The sequence below is a fragment of the Oreochromis aureus genome, linkage group 9 (assembly GCF_013358895.1).
Source record: "Oreochromis aureus strain Israel breed Guangdong linkage group 9, ZZ_aureus, whole genome shotgun sequence".
In the NCBI taxonomy this organism is placed as follows: domain Eukaryota; kingdom Metazoa; phylum Chordata; class Actinopteri; order Cichliformes; family Cichlidae; genus Oreochromis; species Oreochromis aureus.
The window spans coordinates 21,618,972-21,639,344 of record NC_052950.1 but is presented as its reverse complement, the minus strand read 5'-3'; the positions used below and the strand labels follow the sequence as shown (position 1 = coordinate 21,639,344).

Here is a 20,373-nt window from a genome sequence, read left to right as displayed (position 1 = left end):
TATGGATTGACTGTTTGTTCCATTGAGTGCAGTGTCTCCAGAAATACTTTAAAAGACTTTAAGGGCTCATTAAAAGATGTTTTTTTCTTCAAAATACCTAAAAGTTTACATTCAGAAGACAGATTAAAACTTGAATGTTCTTAATTAAGCTGCTTAACATAAAATTTAAGTTAATTTATGTTACCTCTATAGAGTACTCAGCAGTCTGAGGACATTATGCTTCAATGCTGTGCTGTTGAGTTATTGTATTACTGTCTAATTCTATATAAGGGATGGATCAAGGTAAAATGGTCCATTAACTTCACCAAAAAATAAATATTTAAACCTGAAAGTAGAGAGGCTCCCTGTCTCCCCAGCTGAAACTATAGTCTGCACATTTTCTATAACAAGAATTTTTTTTTAATATATATATATATTTCTGGATGGACATACTGCAAATCAATTTCCCGTTGGGGGCAATAAAGTTACCATTGACCATTGACCAAAATATAGTGTTTCCAGGATTTTTTTAATGGGGTAAAAAAGGTGGGAACTGAGAACAAGGTGGGAACATTAGTGTAGAAATTGGTGAGCATAATTTTCAGGTTTATTTGTAGCCCAGTGTCTTATTGCAGATTTTTTACACAAAAAGAAGTACTACCAAACAGTTTAAACAGAATTCTGTGTAGGCTAATTGTTTTGCAGAGTTGGAAGTTTGGACTTTTTTTTTACTTAATTAAAAGTTCAAATACAAATTTCCTACAGTAAACATGCTCATTATGTAGAAAGGCACTTTTCACTCATAAACATTACATTGGATTATCAGTCATAATTTATTGACGTGTATGTCACTTTAATGTTGCAGCTGTTGATGACTTTAATGGATAGATAGATCTATAATAATACCGTTATTACAATAATACAAACATAAAAACACATAAATAAAGTACAACTGCATTAAACCTGTACCTACATACCTGCTGGTCCTATCCATGACTTCATCCAATAATGTAGGGCATTGGAAATTGCCAGTCACATTTCAGGGGTGACCTGTGCCACCACATGGCCCTCTCTGGACACACCCCTGACCTAAAAGTCATATTCTGGGCTATTTTGACCAAATGTGGTTGCATTTCTTTTTAGCCCTATTCTGATACCAAATCTTAATTAAAAAGTATGTGACTTCATTTTGAATCCTTTTGATATTTCCCAAAAAAGACAAAATGTTGAGGCTGTGCACACCACAATTCAAGCAAATTCCCCATTTTACCTCTGAACCTTCAATAACGGACTTCGCTAATAACTAACCTAATCACCTGACCACCTGCTCTGAAATCACGTGCGGCGTCGTGGTCACGTGGTGTGCTCCGTTTCCACTCAGCGGCGGTAGAGGCGGAGAGACTCGGCAAACTGCCGGCGGAGAGGCTGAGTGACGGTGTGTCTCCCTGCGGTGAGCCGGTACTCCAGCAGGTAGGATGATTTAACCGCTCGCCGTCCTCACTGCGCTCATTTAAGAGCTGGGGGAGAATTTAAAGAGGCTCAACCTGAGTTCCCGAGTTTAAATATTGCACCTCTGCGCTGCTGCGGAGCGGTTGAAGGAGACATTTAGCGGCTTGTATGTAACTAATGAGTCCTGTTTGATTCTGAGTGTCGCTTGTGGACAGTTTATATATCGAGTAGAAGTCAGCCTGTGGAGAATAATGAAGGTTTGTGACGCTGACGCGTTTTGTTAAATTATAATAAGCGCCAGTTTTGTCAGGTTAAACCCGTCTGCTGTGTCCTTAAACGCCTCATAGGTTTCACTACAGAAATACTAAATTAAAGCTGGGTATTTACAGACCAGAATTTGAATGTAATCTACAGGTGCATGGAGCCTACTGCTTGGAGTGACTAAATGTCAAACATAATCATTTACAGCTACTTAAATATGGGAAATTACTACATTAAAAAAGAAAACAGTTAAAATCATTATTTAGTTGAAATAAAGCACTATTTGAATTTTCAGCTTCAGAAAGTCAAGTGAAAAACACACAGAGAGTGTTGCTATATTTATTTTATGAATAGGTGAAAGATTTTAATGAAAACATGCAGAGTCTTTAACACGACCTTGGTCAAAACAACACCTGGCTGACTCACAATCACGTTGGACGGTTGGATGTAGTGAGCAATAGGAACGTGCCAAGACAGGGAAAGCTAGATTTGTCTTAATCTTGTAAACAGGATTAACACCTCTTTAAGTCCTGTCACCCCATACAGAGAGAGAGAGAGGCCAGGATGAGTCCTGGATCTGTATCCGGCCATTTTTGTAATGCAACCAAAAAAAATACCTAAAATAAAGCTTTTTGTTATATTATTGTGTTATATTTATATTGTGCCATAAATTACATCATATGAATACAAACTGATTCCTGTGAATGAGGAAGACGCCCACACTAATGCTGACATTTGAAGCAGAAGCCTGTTGGTCTGCTGACTAACTTGCTGATGAGCTGTTTACCATTGTTACCAGTTACTTTTTATTTAATTATTTTTGCATTTTTGCTGAAACAGTTCATCATTATATTATAATTATACTATAATTTAATTGACATTTCTGATCATTTAGCATTTATGTGACCAATTCCAAGTATTTTATGGTCCTAGCTGTGTGTTTTTGACTCTTTTAGTGGACAAACATGTGTGGCAACGCGGACATTTTATTAATCAAAATGGGTAATCCCTTATTCACATGGGATCACCACACTGGGTAGTTTCCATATGTTTGATTTGGGGATTTGTTTTTTTACATATCCTGACTCAAGCGATTTATGTGTCACCCCGGAAGGGAACCACAGTCCTTTTGCTTGTTAGGTTAATTTGTAAACCTCTACACCAGGGGTGTCAAACTCCAGGTCTCAAGGGCCGTTGTCCTGCAGGTTTTAGATCTCACCCTGGGTCAACACACCTGAATCAAATTATTAGTTCATTACCAGGCCTCTGGACAACTTCAATACATGTTGAGGAGGTCATTTAGCCATTGAAATTGCTGTTTTGGATCGAGGACACATCTAAAACCTGCAGGACACCGGCCCTTGAGGCCTGGAGTTCGACACCTGTGCTCTACACTGATTAATTATCAGGTGTATAAAAAAATCATAAGGAGATGAATAAATAATGAAAATAATTTAATTCCAGCCCATTTGGAGGTGTAGATTGTTGTACTTGACATTATTCTTAGCATTTTCGCATGTTAAGACCTTTTTTTAAGTGAAATATGTATACGTGATTAGTTGTCCTAAACAGTCTTTCTGTTGTTCCTAAATGTCTCCCACTGTCAGAACAGCAGAGGTGTAAAGATTGTGAAACTGTGACAGAAATTATATTAATAAAAACATCAGAATGATGCTACTGTGTTTGTGGAAAGACTTCCTGCTAAGTTGAGGTTTTCTTACATGACATGCGCACTCGTGCTGTCTGCTCAAGAGCTGTCGGCCATATTGGATGAGATACGATCACTGGTTGCTAAGGAAATGCATATTCCTCAACTGGTTGGCAGTGGTTACTGGAGGCGTCTGGCTGTTGCTTTGGTTGCTAGCACATTGTTATGGTTATGTTTGTTTCTTTGTCTGCAAATACTCTCAAACCACTAGCCCAGTGGTAGTAAAATGTGGAAAAGTACGACACAAATGAGAAATGGAGAAAGTTCCTCTAGTAGACAAGTTCATCACTTACATTAAACTATGACCGCAGCAGTACGCTAGCGACCAAACCAATGACAAGGAGCTTTTGGGCCAATTGGTTGGGGAATACAGGTTTTTCCCTTATCGACAGGTGGTTGCAAGGGGGTCACTGACCAGTCTATGGGCTTGCGTGACGGGAACGTTAGCATTTTCTAAGTGGCTGCCATCAACCTCTGGGAACCATGGTTAGGGAATACAATTTTTCCATCATGACCAGTGGTTGCAAGATGATAGCAGACCAGTCTAGGCCTGTATGTCCTTTCACATAGGACATGGCACATGCAGCGCTGCTCTCTGAAACCCATTCATTTCTATTCTAACCAATAATGGTTTCGTGCTGCGCAGTGCCAGCACAGCGTTTGACCTAGGTCCCCCACACGATGAAAAAAGCATGTGCGTATCTGAGTTTGGTGAACTTTTTGACACATTTACGTGCATATATAGATATATATTTTAAATACAACACAAACTCTTGTAGAGCATACAAAGTCAAAGAGATACATGTTTTGAAATGACAAGGAGCAGGTGTATCTAGTACACATAGAGCGGCCACAAAAAATGACGTACAAGCAGAGCACAGCGGCCAGCGCAACACAAACTATGGGTCCTTCGCTCTAGCTAGCGGTCAGCGCAGAGCATGCCCTCAGCTCTCTCGCTCTCTGATGTCAGTAAACACTCTCCTGATGACTTTATGGACTCAGTCACTCGTATCACATTATAGTAAATAAAACGTTAAGTCCATATTGAAAATTATGTTTGGTTTTTTTTTTTGGGTAACAACTTGTCAGATACAAGCTGAAATGAGTGTGCAGTTCCACATCCTCGTTCACCTCTTGCTTGCCACATCCCATTTTAGAACATATGTCTATTCACAATGGCACTTTGTAGAACAATAGAGGATGTCCATCTTTTATGCTGTTGGTAGGTATGAAGCAAATCATGAGTTTTGGTAGTTTTTTAATCACCACCTAGGGGAAAGTAAGGCTTTTTCGTCCATATTGTTTTTGATTTGTATATTCTTGTTATGTTCTGGATGAATTCAGTTAATTTCAAGTCTTCACACTTTGCCCCGACGCTGTACAGAACATCATACCATTCTATCTTCAATGTGGGAACCTATCAGCTAGTCTGCGGCCAAATTCTCTGGGGATATCAGCCAGTATTTTCAGACTTTCAGTGCAGCCTGGGGATATCTGGGCCAAGACTTAACGTTCTGTCTGCAGGGAGAAAGCTTAGAGAAAAACTAATAAAGAGCTACAGTATGGTGGCCAGTAAAGTAAATTGACAGTTTACCTACATGCAACCAGAGCCTGTTTAAATTTCACTAGGCTTTTGTATTTTTAATAGATACCAGAATAATCAAATATCTTGCCCCATATCTACATTCTGCAAATTCACATGCACATATCTGTTTATAGAGCTTATGATGTGTGTGACAGAAGTGCTGTGGGAGTCAAACTCATTCTAAATTTGGTCATGTGCATTGCAGATAAAGCAGGCGGTGGTCAACAGCGCTCAACAGGGAGCTCTGATTGTTGTTTTTGTGTTCTCATCTAGACACTTCTGCTTTGAACACAACACAAGCGTTGCAGTTTTCAGGGTACAGCTTGCTTTGGTTGACAGTAGCACAGGAAGTCACAGGATGTTACAGGAACTCTGTGCACACAGCGTAATGCTGTTATCGTATCATTAAACACTGTGTAACATTCAGTAACCTTTGTGGTCTTCTCACCACTGAACACCCAAGTTTGAGATGCATTGCTGGTATTCTATATACATTCATGGTTTCCACAGAATGAGCAATGGCTATTTATGTCTTGTGCCAACAGATCAGATTTAGTTTGGTCCATGACCTACTTTTGCATTCTTAAATATGAAACATTTGGATGGTGATGTGCTTTGGCACCTGTTGTTCTGCATAGTTTTTCACATTTTATAGAGTAAATTATTACTCAAACCAAAATCCATTGGATCAAAGTGTTCCCTGAAGGTGTTTTGCACTGCCTGTAAACACATTTCAAGCACAGGTTGTCCGTGACTGGGGGCCTGGTGCTGGATTATGTAAGTGTTTTAGCTGAGGCTTGGGGTAATTTTTCCTCAGAGTGCACGTAGAAAGGTCAGAGGAGCTGTGCTGCATGGCACAGACCAGGAGCAGGCTGCTTGAGGAGGACAAGGGGGGTAAAGGAGGAGGGAGCACATGGAGTCCTCAGGAAGGACACCTGTAGAGCAGCAGGACCAGCGTCTGCACCTGAAGTCCCTCTGGACTCTAGTGAGTTGGGGTGCTGCTTTGACTTCTGTCTTACTGAATAGTATGAGCAAAGGTGGTCTTTATCACCTTTGCTCTGTTTATAATAAGAGTAAAGGTTGGTATTTGTTTTTTTGTGGTCATTTATATAAGAACCGCAGGAGAGAACCTGATGGATCTGTGAATGATACAGTTTTTAATTAATGGTCAGTCTGTATATTATTATCTCACCTGACTGTTGAGTCAGTGGAAAGGGAGAGTGAGGAAAATTAGTGTAAGACAACAGAAATGTATTGAATTTTCATTGATAATGAGGAATATTAGAAGGTGAAATTAGATTCTATAGAAAAATTAGTTGATTAAGAAAAGTGATTAAGCTTTCCTTCCTTGCTTTTTCCAGCCAGTTCACTGTGTGATCAGCTTCACAGTAGATATCTTATCTACTCTTGTAAACCTGCTCCAGTCCTTTAATCCTAACTTCATTTTACTTTCTGCTGCAGTCACTAAACATCTTTTCACTATTTTTAGGTTCATGATACTGATGAAAAGGTCCTGATGTGCAGAATTAATAGCTGTAGATATGACTGGATCTCTAAAGGACAACATTTTGTGTATTCATCATTTTCAGCTATTATCAGCAGATTGTAGTTCGCTGAGTATGTTTTTGATCTCATGTCTAATCGCATTAGAGTTTAATTGGAACACTGGCTGCCGGTCTTAGAGGCTGAATGGTTTCAAAGTCCAAGCAGCTGGTAAGCAGCTCGCATCTAGTCTCTTAATTGTTGTCCCAAACACAACACAATAACACATTTTTTTTTTTTTTTTTTTTTTTTTTTTTTAAACCATCTAGGCCACACAAATGTGAGAACTCCTTATCTGCACGTCATGTTTCCTGTTGCAAACCCATACATTAAAGCATCTGAACTCACATTAAACCACAGTAATTGTAGGTGCTGAGCAACATGAGAACATATAATGACAATTGTACGACTTCGACTTACGTCCTGAAGGGATGAAATAAGGTTCAGTAAAGACAAGTTTGAGCTCTGAAAACATGGTCTTTGTTTGCTGTGGTGTTAGGAACGTACATGAGAAAAGCAGGAAACCCCAAAACTGCATTAGCTGGAGTAATGACGTAATGTAACCTGGAAGCGTAATGTGATAGCTTGTATACAAGGGACACATGAGGCAGTTCTGATAAATGTAACCACAACTGATTTTATCAGTGATCTAAATCAGTAACATTGTATTTTTACATTGTTGTAGGGTTGTGTGTTGTTGTGTAAAAAGTTTCTTTTATTCATTGTTTACTCAATCTAGATTTAAAACTTACACACTGCTTAAAATGTTTAAATCAAAGGCATTAACCCTATTTTAGAGTAAATGCAATAAAATAAAATTAGTGTTGAAATCACTGCAAATTATTTAAGTTAGAAATATCCTTAAAATGCATTTGGTGGGTTTTTCTGAAGTGACTGTTCTGATTATAAACAGCATAGGCCAGAGTTCACCTTCAAACCTTTTAACCTAATCCACTTGGGTGTGAACTCTCTCTTTGTCCATCTACACATCGTGTTTTAGCTACGATGAGTCCATAAATTGTAAATTTTATGCTTTTATTTTAAACTTTTAAACCGTCACAGTACAAGAATTGTGTACTGCAGTGGTGATAAGTTGCAGTTCTTACTTAGTTGTAATATATCCGACTGTCCACAGTACAGAGTCCTATTACACTGACTGACTTATGCTTTATTATGCAAGCTAATACAGGGGTTGTGTTCATGGAAGACCTCGGCTGAGAAATATCTTATTACATTTGGATTCAGGGATAATGTTGTTGTATGAATACCAGTAGAAAAGGGACCCCGCTGTGTTAACACTTTACAGTTGACCCAGTTTGGACTAGTGCTGCACTGGCTCTATATTGGGTTATCTTTCAGGACCAGTAGATAGAAAACCATCAGGTCACAAATCAAATTCATCTAATGCAAAAAGGTTTTGCCTCATCTGGCCGTCTCTCCAGCCACAGCAAATGATATTGAATCGTCAGCCGGATGGACTAATATGTCATTGATCTTTGGGTTGTGTTTCAAATTAGATTCCCCAAACTTTACCAGCTCATGAGTACCACCTTTTCACATCTTATTATTATTGTTATTCTCTTTCAGAGGTCCTTATTGTAATAAGGGACGTGTTGTAGTATCTGTTCGGCTATTCTTTGAGATTCATAGCACAAAATTAAAAGAAAGAACAAAAAAGAATGATTTTACATTGCTTAGCTTTGAGTCCTGCTGTAAGAAATGACCTGAAACATTCAGAGAAGATTAATAATATGGCTGTTAATGACATGTCATTATAGCATTGCTAAACTCTGGTAGAAATAAAAATGACTGCTTAACCACTGAGTCAAAATACCAGAAATGTTTTTCTAAAGCAAAGTGATCTGTGACTAATATAAAATGCATTCCTCATGTCCCCTTCAACATTAAAAGGTGATGAAGCAGACATGAGGATTTAAAGATGAGAGAATAATATAGTTATATGTATTTAATGCTTCAAAGTACAGAAATGTTAGTAAAAATGAAAAAGTTATGAATATGAATAAAGATACAATTGTGCTACCAGTGTGTAACAATGCATTTTATTTTCATTGTAGGAGTTTTTGAATTCTTAATTAACATAAATTTGAGGTTTTATTACTCCTTTTTCCTCTAACAGACAAAGTCAGGCTGACATGTCAGACAGGTTTCGCTCGTTTATGAGTGCAGGCAAAAAAAAAAAAAAAAAAAGCTAAACATAAAACTATCACAGATTTATTGCCAGCTGTACAAATTGTACAAAGGTCTTTTCTAACTGCTAAGGATGTTCATGTTGTTAACACTCAAACTGGTTACAGAGAGATAAACTAGATGACTATATTGACCCAAGTTGGGTCCCATTGATTGTAACTTCTGCTCCTTGTGGACACAGAAACACTCTCAGAAACGTCCTCTCTGGTCAATTCTACATCAGCAGCCTCGGTGCTGTATCTGAGGCACTGATTAAGTCTCGATCGCCTAGGACTCTTTAGGAAAATGGGACAGAGCCACTGTGTTTAGGGACTGGCATGCATTTCCTTTGCAGGCTATTCTGAACAACGGGCCTCACGACAGGAACCATGTCCTAGAAAGACACAAAAATGACCTCATGATTTTATTCTGCTGTTAATCCAGACAATATAAAGGGGTTGGAAGGTAAAGTGTAAATTAACAAAAGCTATTTTTGCTGACAGGTGAACACCATGAACTATGTGGGGCAGCTGGCAGGCCAGGTGCTGGTGACAGTAAAGGAGCTCTATAAAGGGATCAATCAGGCCACTCTCTCAGGCTGCATTGACGTGATTGTGGTCCGACAGCCCGATGGGACGTTCCAGTGCTCTCCTTTCCACGTCCGCTTCGGAAAACTGGGGGTGCTGCGCTCCAGAGAGAAAGTAGTGAGTGTCTGCTTCAAGTAAAAGTGCACAGGTGTAGTCACGAAATAAAAAATCTGCAAATGTGTGTGGTTAATTTAAATGAAAGCGTGCTTGCTCTGCTGTGAAGGAAATATTTGATCCTAAACACTTCGGTATCCTGGAGCAGATTTTGAAATAAATGTATAACATGTCTGTTTAAATGTTAACAAAAATGACCGTAGAAATGTTTTTAGATAGATCATAGATCATAATGGCTAATTTTATATTATGTGGGGTATCCAAGGTTGCACAATGAACCTGTGTGTTATCAAGAAGCTGCACAATAGATTTTCTGTTCATCTCACTGCTCTTTGCCTCTCTCCTTCCATCTCAACCACATTATCATCCAATCCACTCTCTGCTTCTAACAAGAGCACACTGCACTCTCTCTATTTATAGCCTCTGTATAGCGGGTAACTGAGGATGGAGACAGAATACATAGACTAAAGCTCAATTCAGCCTCTTATTCCCAGCTGATAGAGCTTCATCCTCTTCAAAAACCGTGTCTTACATATAGAATAGGCCCATCTGTTGTAGACTCACAGGAGAGACTGACAGGAACAGGAAGTAGTTTGTGGTTGACTGAAGATGTTTTCACTTACTCTGTAAATCACAGAGAGGTTAAAAACATTTCTTACTACAAACCAAGCAGGAAAAAATAGAACTCAGGTGTTAAATGCCCTGCACCTTGTGACAATTTAAAGGTGCTGGGAGTCACTTAATCAGCACAGCTGAGTTTAAAGTAGAAGAGAATTATGAAAAGCATTTTTTTTTTCATGGTTTAAAGAACATGTTACTACCAGTATTGGAGCAGATCAATGGAAATTAAAAACATGAAAACCTTTGACTCCCTGGGTTCCTTCTGGAATTCCATGCATTTGTTTATGAGATCATCAGTGCCTCTGCTGATTCCCTGCACTGCGCACCAATACTTGAAGATGGCTTAAAAATGGAGGCCAATAATCACTAAAATCAGCAGATGACTGGATCCCAGGAAAACACAGCTAACATTAGCAGGAGAAACGCAGTTATTTTTTCTTTAGTCTGACCGAGTTTTGGTGAATGTGGGAACCAGAGCACTTACTGTACTTCACTGAACACACTTGGGTGTTAATACCAATAATTTGGGGGGTTTAATGCTGAGAGCCTTTAAGGCTCATTTGTTTTAAATAATGGGCAGAAGTCATGGCGAGTTGTTTTCTCTGTGGCTTAACTCTAAAGCTTCTGTGACGACATGCATATTGTGCTTTTCTGTTAAGCCTCATTAGGGTTTGGTAAAAATCTGAGGCCATCTGAAGAGAACAGAGTTTAAGCATCTTTTCAAATGTTGTTTGACTGCAGATTGATATAGAGATCAATGGAGAACCTGTGGAGCTGCACATGAAGCTTGGAGACAATGGAGAGGCCTTCTTTGTCCAGGAGACGGAGCAGAATAATGTGAGTTTTACCCACATAATAGAAATAAAATTGAACTGAATTGTCTTTCTTGCTCTTTTTTGTACATGTATTTATTTTTTTTCTCTGAAACAGGAGATTGTTCCAGCCCATTTGGTGACCTCACCTATCCCCACAGAAGAGCCTCTGTTCAGGAGCAGAGAATCCAGATGTGGGGGAACAACAGCAGAGACCAGCCAGCCCCTCACTCTGGAAGAGCCAGTCTCTGGAAACCTCCACCCCTGCTCCAATTCAGCTGGTAAAAAGAAGAAGAGACGCAGGAGAAAGCACAAAGCCGAGCCACGTAAGGAGGAGCAAACGACGGCGTCTGCAGGCGGGGAGCTGGAGCTGTGTGATCTCAGTTCAGATGAAGAGCAAAATGCACACAGTGGACGGTGAGGAGACATGTTCACTCTGAAAATTGAAATTTGATCTGTTCTTCATTGTAACTGAATTATTAATTAGTTGTTTCCTATCATCAGAGCATCTTCACTGTCTGCAATGAAGGAAAATATGGACCACAGACAACATTCCCCACTCACCGCCCTTGAATGGGACAGCTACCCATTCTCTGATGGCGACTGGTCGCCCTGCACTACGTATGGCCTTTTCTGTTGTGTCCATTCAGATGTTTACAGAGTTCATACAAGCAGAAAGATCAAACACTTACACATTAAATCAGACTGGGCTGAATAAAACAAATTATTCCTACAGCATCATTAGAGCTTTTATTTTTCTTACATCAGGGAGGTGCCTGAGCCCATGTCACCGAAGAGTGACTCGGAGCTGATGGTGAAGCCGTCAGAGAGCATGCTCAGGGCTGAGTCGCACATGCAGTGGACCTGGGGGGAATTTCCAGAATCTACCAGGGTAAGGGTCTAAAACTTGGACTAGTGCTAGTTCATATCATTCAGTTATATATATCTAGAGAGTTGCTGAAAAATTCTAAAAGCTATTTATTGTATTCAGGTCAACAAAAAGGACAAATGGGAGCCAAAGACGTTGACCATCACTCCCTCAGAGAACACGCACTTCAGGGTTATTTTGAGCTCTGAAGCCATGGAGGAAGAGTCCAGAGGAGGACGGGGAACAGCAGATCCCGTTTGCAGTATCGTAAAACCTGAGCCCCGAACCATCAAACCTGATGAATGTAGCTGCAAAGCGCAGCCCCCTGCTGCTTCATCACATGGTACAAACATTACAGAACCCAACCCAGACCTTTCAAGTTTGATATCGAGCAGCTTTACACCAGAGCCCTGCCCAAGCAATGCTGACCTCAGTGCAAAAAATACACGCAAGGCCAGGTGGACATCTTCACCTCCCAGCCGCCAGGACAGCAGCTCGACTGTCAGCGGAGGTAGTAACCAGACCGGAGACTCTGCAGCTGTTTGTCCTGACCCAAGTGCCACTTCAAAAGCCACCGACTCACCCATCAAGAGAAGGGGTAACACTTTTACCTTAATCTGAAAATGTCCTACATACTGAAGGAATTTGTTTAAACCTACAGATTTAATATAGAAAAGTGTAAACAAATCATTAGGAGGAGAAAGCTTTCCTGCAATTTCTGATGCAGAAGCATGTCTTCTTAGAAGTGTAGGAGAATTGTTTAGATGAGGAGGAGGGAGGCTTTGAATCTTTCATTTCATTTTATTACAAAGAGAGGTCCTCCCTTACTTGGTCCCCCCTGGGACAGTATAATGTTAATGACAATGATAAGAAAAGACTACAAAAAGAGACCCAGCAGTTCCCCGTTTTTGAGAGAAGAGCTACTAATAAACTGTTAAATCGGTCCCTGAAAATGTAAAGCAAATATCATAAGAAACAATCCATAAAAATAAGTCCAGAATGAGAAAAAGTTGAGAATTTTTCAGAGACACTCTTTCTGACTTGAACCCATTCAGAGTGTATGTGAATGCTGACAGGAAGGATGTGGTTTCTGTTCATACTCTGTCTGGGGCTGCATTTTGTTTGCAAAAGTGAAGTGAAAAAAAAAAAAGTCAGCAATTTCAAAGAAGTCAACCCTTTGTTTTCCTTTCACAAAGTTGTGAGGAAGAGGAGCCAACATCAGGGACCGGAAGATATTTACCTGGAAGACCTCACTGCACTCGAGCCTGACGTTGCTGCCCGGTACTTCCCAAAAAGGTACATACCTGTAAACCCTTTCAGCTACCCTGTTCTGTCCTGCACCCTTAGACATGGTGAAATAAACACTGTATACTTTTGAAACACATAAATATGAAAACTACTTTCTGATTTTAGTGTCTAAACCTGCACTCTTGTTTCAGTGAGTCAGAACAGGTCAATAAACACTGGGTGGAGACAGGACAACGCTCTGGATCCCAGTCACCCCAGTCAGTGGGGAGTGCAGCAGCAGACAGTGGCACTGAGTGTCTGTCTGACTCTGCTGGAGACCTGCCTGATGTCACGCTGTCACTGTGTGGAGGCGTCGGTGAGAACTCGGAGATCTCTAAAGGTAGCTGTAGCTTTCCCTCCCTGGAAGTCTGATTCTGTCACCTTGTGCTTGTGCCCTCTGGATTACATGCTGGATCTCTGCCAGTGTGTCATTTTCACTTTGGGGAGGTTGAAGGCAGGCAAATCTGGTGTCTAGGGTGGGCCAGCACCCGATGACATGCACCGTCACTCTAAATGTTGTCAAGATGTTACAGTAGAACTCCTTTAGCAGAAATAACAGTCTCACCCTGAAGGACAAAGTCATTGTACGCAGCCGTGAATGTCGAAAAACAGCGAGCATGCTCCTGGTTGCACTTGTTACCTGTTGACCTGCCTTTAGACTCTCGAGCTGAAAATTGAAGGTTTATAGCCAAGGACACATGTTTAACACAGAAGTTTATGTTTGAGGTCTTGTGAAAACGCAGATGTGCAAGAGGTCACACTTTGTAATTTTTCATATCAGTTATTTAATTTGTGTGAAACAAATAAAGCTTTGAATTATTTTGAAAAGAAAAGCAGGGTATATGTTTTTCACTTACAGCTCCTCTGCAATATTAGTTTGCAGTATGGGTGGGCATCTTTATTTTTAGTGTGGCTCTTATGATGATCTTTTTTCTTCCAGAAAAATTCATGGAGCACATCATAACCTACAATGACTTTGCAGAGAATCCGGCAATTATTGATAATCCTAATTTGGTGGTCAGAATTGCAAACAGGTGAGTCTTCCTGCTACCTAACAGGTGCACTGTTTCATCAATGTTTTTTTTTTTTTTATAATCTTTGGAACATCCAGGCGTTATACCTCCTTATATTTCAGGTATTATAACTGGACACTGGCAGCACCATTGATACTCAGTATGCAAGCTTTCCAGAAGAACCTGCCAAAGGTATCCTTTAGTGTAAAGTCTTAAGATTTAGCTGCTTACATCTGCACACTTATACATATGCTTGTGTTGTTTGACTGACAGGCTACAGAGGAGGCCTGGGTGAAGGAGAAAATGCCAAAAAAGTCGGGACGCTGGTGGTTCTGGAGAAAGAGCAGCGTGAAGCAGGTGTGTTTCTATGAAATTAATAACTTCTTACTTTATATGTGACACTCCTATTTTCGAGTGTAGCGGGCAGTAATCAGTAACTTTGAATTGTAAATGACTTGAGTCAGCTGAGAAACAGGTTACCTAAATGCATCAGTAACCATTACATCACTCACTGCTTTGCATCATTATGTAAAGATTCTTCACTCCCTTATGAAACAAACTTTATATCTCAAATAAGATCAATTTAACAACATTTCGTCCTCTTTTTTAGTTATCATCAGAGACCAAGTTGGAGAGACAGGAGTCTCTGACCACAGAGAGCCCTTCCCTCCACCAGGCCCCAGAAACACAGTGAGTCAGCAACAAAGCTCTGGCTTCCTCACAACACTACAGTCACACATCAGGACAAGCAGTGTTGGGTAAACATGTCCCACAGAGGGTGGATTAGCATGTTAGTCAGCATGCAGTGCTGTCATTACATAACTCTAAATCAGTACGAGTCCAGGAACCAAACAAAACACAGTTTAAACATTAGTTTGAACTAGCAGATTCTATCTTTAATTAACTATTGTAGAAATCATTGAAAGTGCTTTCAGTTTCAGTGTAAGGTGTGTCAAGGGCAAATGAATACTTTAAGTAAATAAATTAGCAGGTCTGCTGCCCTCTTTTGACTGTAAATGACGCTGCAGGGTGGAGGTTTTACCCTGAAAGATATTTTACATAGCACAAATATGTCACTTGTCCTGCTATTGTGCCTATTTCGACATCACCTTGACACCATTTGCTGGTCTTCTTCAGACTGTACTCTCCTCTACAGGCAGAAAGCTGCAGAGTGGTCCAGCGATGATGAGACTAAAGAGCTGAATGCTGTGGCTCCTGCTTTAACACCTACTGAGCGCGTGCAGACGGAAAACCAAGCACCACAACCGTGTCACTCTTACAAGAAATCCCTCCGCCTTTCGTCTGATCAGATAGTAAGACCTCGCGCCGCTGTGTGATTAACTGGGAAAAACTACACACAGACTCATTTGAGTCGTTTCATTTCTTTCTGTACACTGAAGTGCAGAGAAAAGCCCTAGATTAGATATTTTATTTATTTTGTTTACAAAACATCCCATCATTGACTCAATGCAGCCTTCAGCTACAGAACAGAGTTTTCCATGTTTGTGCTAACTATAGTAAAATCTTATCAAGATGATTTGCATAAAGTTAGAACACAAGCACAGGCATTCATGCAGAAAGTGACAGAGATAGCACACACATATATAAACATGCTGATAAGTGAGAATGTGGACAAGAAGGGGAGAAAAAAAGGCCTGTTGACATTAAAGATTACTGCTGTCATGGTTATTACTAAATTACATTTATGTTTATGGTCTCTATTAGGTAAATGAAATGCTAAGATTTAGTGGCCACAATAGCAGGATGTTTAATGAACAAATATATAGTATATCCAGCATTCTTATCAAGCTCAGTGTGTTTCTCATGTAGTGGAAGGTATCTAATATTGCAAGTAATACTTCACTTTCACACTTTATGGTGCGGTATTTGTATTAAAAAAAACTTTAATCATTGTGTCTCTTACAGGCCAGCCTGAAGTTAAGAGAGGGGCCAAATGATATGACCTTTAGCATAACCACTCAGTACCAGGGAACGTGCCGCTGCGCAGGGACCATCTACCTGTGGAACTGGGATGACAAGGTCATCATTTCTGACATCGATGGGACCATCACCAAGTATGGGGAATAAGTATACTTCAATAAAATGCTTTGTATTGTCTTTATTTCATGAGATTTCAGAGTGTTTTGAGTCTTACATGCTTTACAGCATATAGTAGAGTGCACAGGACAAAATATTTGTCAGCAACGGCATGCTAAGAGGGTACTAATTTGCCTTTCTGCACAGTCAGAACCTGCAGTTTCTCTGCTCAGACTTTAGAGGGCAATAGACTAGCCTCCATGTGGAGTTCACATCACTAAGCACAAACCTTGTCACTTGGACCAGTAAAAGATATGGAGGCAAGAGTTCTGTTTATTTGGTATTATAGATGCATAAATGCTAAAAATGGGCCATTTTAGCCCATTATGAGGTGGTTGCTATGCATCAGGATGACACTATTATATTTGATATAGATGAGAACCTCCAGGGGCCAAAGATGTATCTGTGTGCCAAGTTTGGTTCTCAATGTCTAGGAGGAGTTTGTGGACAAACAAACAGATTTTGTGTATCATAGTAGGATTTAGACACTTTCCTAACATGCTTGTCTCAATCTCTAGTTTAATATTTAAATAAAGAAGTTCATTTAGTGTAAAATAGATGATAAAATTGAGTATTCTTTACCTATTTACCTTGTTATTGATCAACTGCTACTCTCTCAGGGTGCAGTGTCCTCATCAGGCTCACTACACTTTTGTGATTTGTGGTGTTTTACATACAGTCTGCAGTAATAAGCATTATTTTTGACCAATTTTAAAGGTGAATATGCCCTCTGAGCTTTAATGTCTCATTTTAATTAATCACAGATGTTTCACTTGTATTGACATTTTAATGTTTTATACTTGAGTGTACAGGTTGGAGTGTTATGATGGTAAACTTCTCTAATTTGTTTTCTGTTTGATAATACGCAGCATTCGGTCATCAAATATGGATCTGCAGTATCTGTTCCACTCATCATTTTTATGCTCAGCTCTGTTATAGTATTGTACATCTACTTTCCCCACAGATCAGATGTGTTTGGTCAGATTCTACCTCAACTTGGTAAAGACTGGACCCACCAGGGAATTGCTAAGCTTTACCACTCAGTGCATGAGTAAGAAACAGTAACAGTTTCCATGACTACACTCTGTTAGGCCATAAAGACGTCAACGAGTAACATGAACATCTTTCCACTGCAGGAATGACTACAAGTTCCTGTACTGCTCGGCTCGAGCCATCGGCATGGCTGACATGACTCGAGGGTATTTGCACTGGGTGAACGACAGAGGGACTCTCCTGCCTCAGGGACCCCTCCTCCTCTCCCCAAGCAGCCTCTTCTCAGCCTTCCACAGGTAAGAAAACTTTCCTTTTCTTATGTACTGCTTGTTCCAGTCAACAGCGCTATTTGAATAGCTGAGAATTAATACATGATTTAAGATGCACAAATAAATGTTTGTGCTTCCCAGGAGAATTACAGTGACTATAAAACAGAATTATAGAGGAAGCCTTATATCACGATGCAAATTACAATCATTTTGCTTTTCCTTTTCCTTTAATGAAATGTTATTTCAGCTCCAGTCACACGTTCTCACACTATGGAGCAGCTGATGACCAGAAACTTTAAAAAACAAAACCTGCAAATATTATCTTTAGCCTGCATCATTAAAATGAAAAGTTTCACTCCTGTCAGTGTTGTGCATTGTAGCTGCTCATTAGCTCATTCAGTGAGTTTGAAAGTCATGAAAAATTAACTCGGTTAAAAGAAGGACACTCCAGCAGCAGAAGGATGGAGGTTAATTCTTTAATCCTTTCTTTTCTTGTTAGAGAAATCATAGAAAAGAAGCCTGAGAAGTTCAAAATCGAATGCCTCACAGACATCAAGAACTTGTTCTTCCCAAACACACACCCCTTCTATGCTGCCTTTGGAAACAGAGAAAGCGTGAGTTTCTCAATTTTGTCCCTGTGCTGTTAGTACTTTTGAGGTTTTTCTCTTTTAGATCTCATGGAATTCTTATGATAAATGAATGAAATTATACTTTTTCTCATTTTTCTTTTGTATACAAGGATGTGTTTGCCTACAAGAAAGTGGGCGTTCCTGCGTGCCGAATATTCACAGTGAATCCCAAGGGGGAGCTGATCCTCGAACAAGCCAAAGGCAATAAAACATCGTAAGTAGGCGACCCATCCCTGGAGTCAGTTTGTGTCTGCCAGCTGTTTCTCTCAGACAGACGGTCATTGTTTTCACTGCTGCTGTTTTGTTTTTTGGTAGATACAGCCGGTTGAGTGAGCTGGTGGAACATGTTTTCCCTCTGCGGAGTACACAACACAACGCCACCTTCAGCTGCCCAGAGTTCAGCTCCTTCTCTTACTGGAGAGAGCCCATCGCTGAGGTGTGCCTCGAGGAGCTGCTTTAACTCGGACTACCAGATCCCGAACACTTTAAAGTCAACCAGTTTAACTCTGGTTATTTTGTTGACTCTGCAAACGCTTAATACCAGTTACGTTCCAACGTCGGTGAGCTTTGTAGACCACTAAGACGGTTTGGAGTATTGATTCACTCCATATTGCAAATATATTTCCTTCATGCGCCTCATTATTTAAACTTCACAGAAAAGAACTTTATCTGAAGGCTTTTGCAAAGTTTTCCTTACAGGAGCAGAAGTTTCTTAAGGACTTGTATAGACAGTGGAGCTATAACAGTTTGTGATCAGACTGTCCAACATACGAGGTGTGATCACAAAGTCCTGCGACTTCATGCACAATTTTAAAAAACTGTACCTTATTTAAATTTAGATGATTTCCCATTCAAGGTCGTCTCCTTGTGCACCTCTGGTCTACTTCCAGCACTGCTGCAGTTTTATTTCACACTTTTTTTTTTGACTATTTACACTTTTGTGTTTTACAAGTTTAACCAAGACTTTGGTGTTGATGTTCGTCAGTGGTGTAAGAGTTCAGTCTCTGGGTACGAGACTTTTTTTCCAGGTTATTGTATTTTGTACCTTGATTTTCTTTCCTCTGGATCAGACGGTCACTGTGGACTGTGGAGCACCGTTGTGTGCTGGCATGCAGCTGATTTTAGCTAAACCAACACAACCGATTCTGACCACATTGCAAGTTTTTCCTGAGAATGAAAATTTTACGTTAAAGATTGAGTATTTTTGACAAACTGGAGCAGATTTAGGGCACATTGAAAGCACACAAGTACAAATGAAAAGGACAACAGAATGGTGTGAAACCATCAGCAATGCTGGAAGTAGTTTAGCAAACCCAAGAAGACTAAATGTGAAGGGAAATCACAAATGTAAACTGGGTATGATTTGAATATTTGTACGGGTGAGTCATGGAGTTATATTTGCAAATTTTGGTGGTGTATGCAGAACGGCTGTGTAAGCATCCTTTTATCGCCTTATTTTGTTTATAACAATCTTATTTAATGTGTAGTTTTAAAAAGCTGAAGGATTTTGCATTAATATGCTAAGACGAAAATTGTGAAATGATTTGCTTGGGTTTAACTGTATTACTGCAATTTTTAAAAAAAAATGCTGCTACTAGAAAATCATTTTGTTATTTTCACTTCATTTTTCATGTTTTACTGATGTTTTGGCAGACGTTACTGTCAGTAAAATTTATTGCACTCTTTCTATGAAAGTAATAAACTTTGTGTGAAGAGAACACAGTATTTTTTTTGTTTTATTAAGGTAATTTTCCCTTTAGAGTAAGGAAAGTTTCTGCTGCTTTGAGTTCTTTTCTGTAGATCCCTGTGATTACTTTGTGTGGATTTGTGTTGATGTAACAGTGCGAGCACAAAGAATGACCAGATTTCTGATAAATACATGCTCTAAAAGCAGAAATGTAATTTTTTTTTAAGGTGTCAAAATGCAGATTTACTGTACATAAACGAATGCATAGTAGTATATTTAAAGTATGTATAGGACTGATAAACAGTTAAAACATGTTGGATGATGCATTAATAAAAGACTTTATTTAAAGGATGATCAAGACTTATTTTATACATTTAGCATGTGTGTCTCTGTGTTACCTCAAAGTCGTGGGGGATGCTAAGAGTAGAAAAAAGTATCTAAGTTGTTTACTTGATTACTCTGTGAATGTGAGGAAACTTCCATTGCTACACACTTGCATGCTCAAGCAAATATTTGAGAACTATGTTAAAATTTTACAATAAAAACACTGCAGTGTAAACTATATATTAATACTCATGAAGTGAAATCATCTCAGTTATTTGGAGATCAAATTATATTATAGCTATAACATCACAATGAGCTCTAGTATGTCATCAATAATGTGCACCATACTTCACTCTAAGGC

The 20,373-nt window shown here is 39.6% G+C and overlaps 1 protein-coding gene across 1 annotated transcript; it reads left to right on the top strand.

The window, feature by feature from the left end:
* Positions 1 to 1,340: 1,340 nt before the first annotated feature.
* On the top strand, positions 1,341 to 20,362 carry LOC116315984 (phosphatidate phosphatase LPIN2-like). The gene is made up of 20 exons (XM_031734437.2): positions 1,341 to 1,449; positions 9,215 to 9,415; positions 10,775 to 10,870; positions 10,964 to 11,262; positions 11,350 to 11,466; positions 11,614 to 11,737; positions 11,837 to 12,311; positions 12,910 to 13,009; positions 13,153 to 13,340; positions 13,941 to 14,034; positions 14,136 to 14,205; positions 14,287 to 14,370; positions 14,624 to 14,703; positions 15,170 to 15,326; positions 15,940 to 16,088; positions 17,075 to 17,161; positions 17,247 to 17,399; positions 17,872 to 17,986; positions 18,112 to 18,215; positions 18,317 to 20,362. Exons 2-20 carry the CDS (start codon positions 9,224 to 9,226, stop codon positions 18,459 to 18,461), a joined length of 2,829 nt encoding a protein of 942 aa, XP_031590297.2. The 5' UTR covers positions 1,341 to 1,449; positions 9,215 to 9,223; the 3' UTR covers positions 18,462 to 20,362.
* Positions 20,363 to 20,373: the final 11 nt, after the last annotated feature.

What these genes read in the sequence shown, in the direction of transcription:
- LOC116315984 (XM_031734437.2), top strand. Translation starts at nt 9,224, where the DNA reads ATGAACTATGTGGGGCAGCTGGCAGGCCAGGTGCTGGTGACAGTAAAG. An exon ending in GCCCGGTACTTCCCAAAAAG is followed by an intron (nt 13,010 to 13,152) that starts GTACATACCTGT and finishes CTCTTGTTTCAG; the next exon opens with TGAGTCAGAACAGGTCAATA. An exon ending in CTCTTCTCAGCCTTCCACAG is followed by an intron (nt 17,400 to 17,871) that starts GTAAGAAAACTT and finishes TTTTCTTGTTAG; the next exon opens with AGAAATCATAGAAAAGAAGC.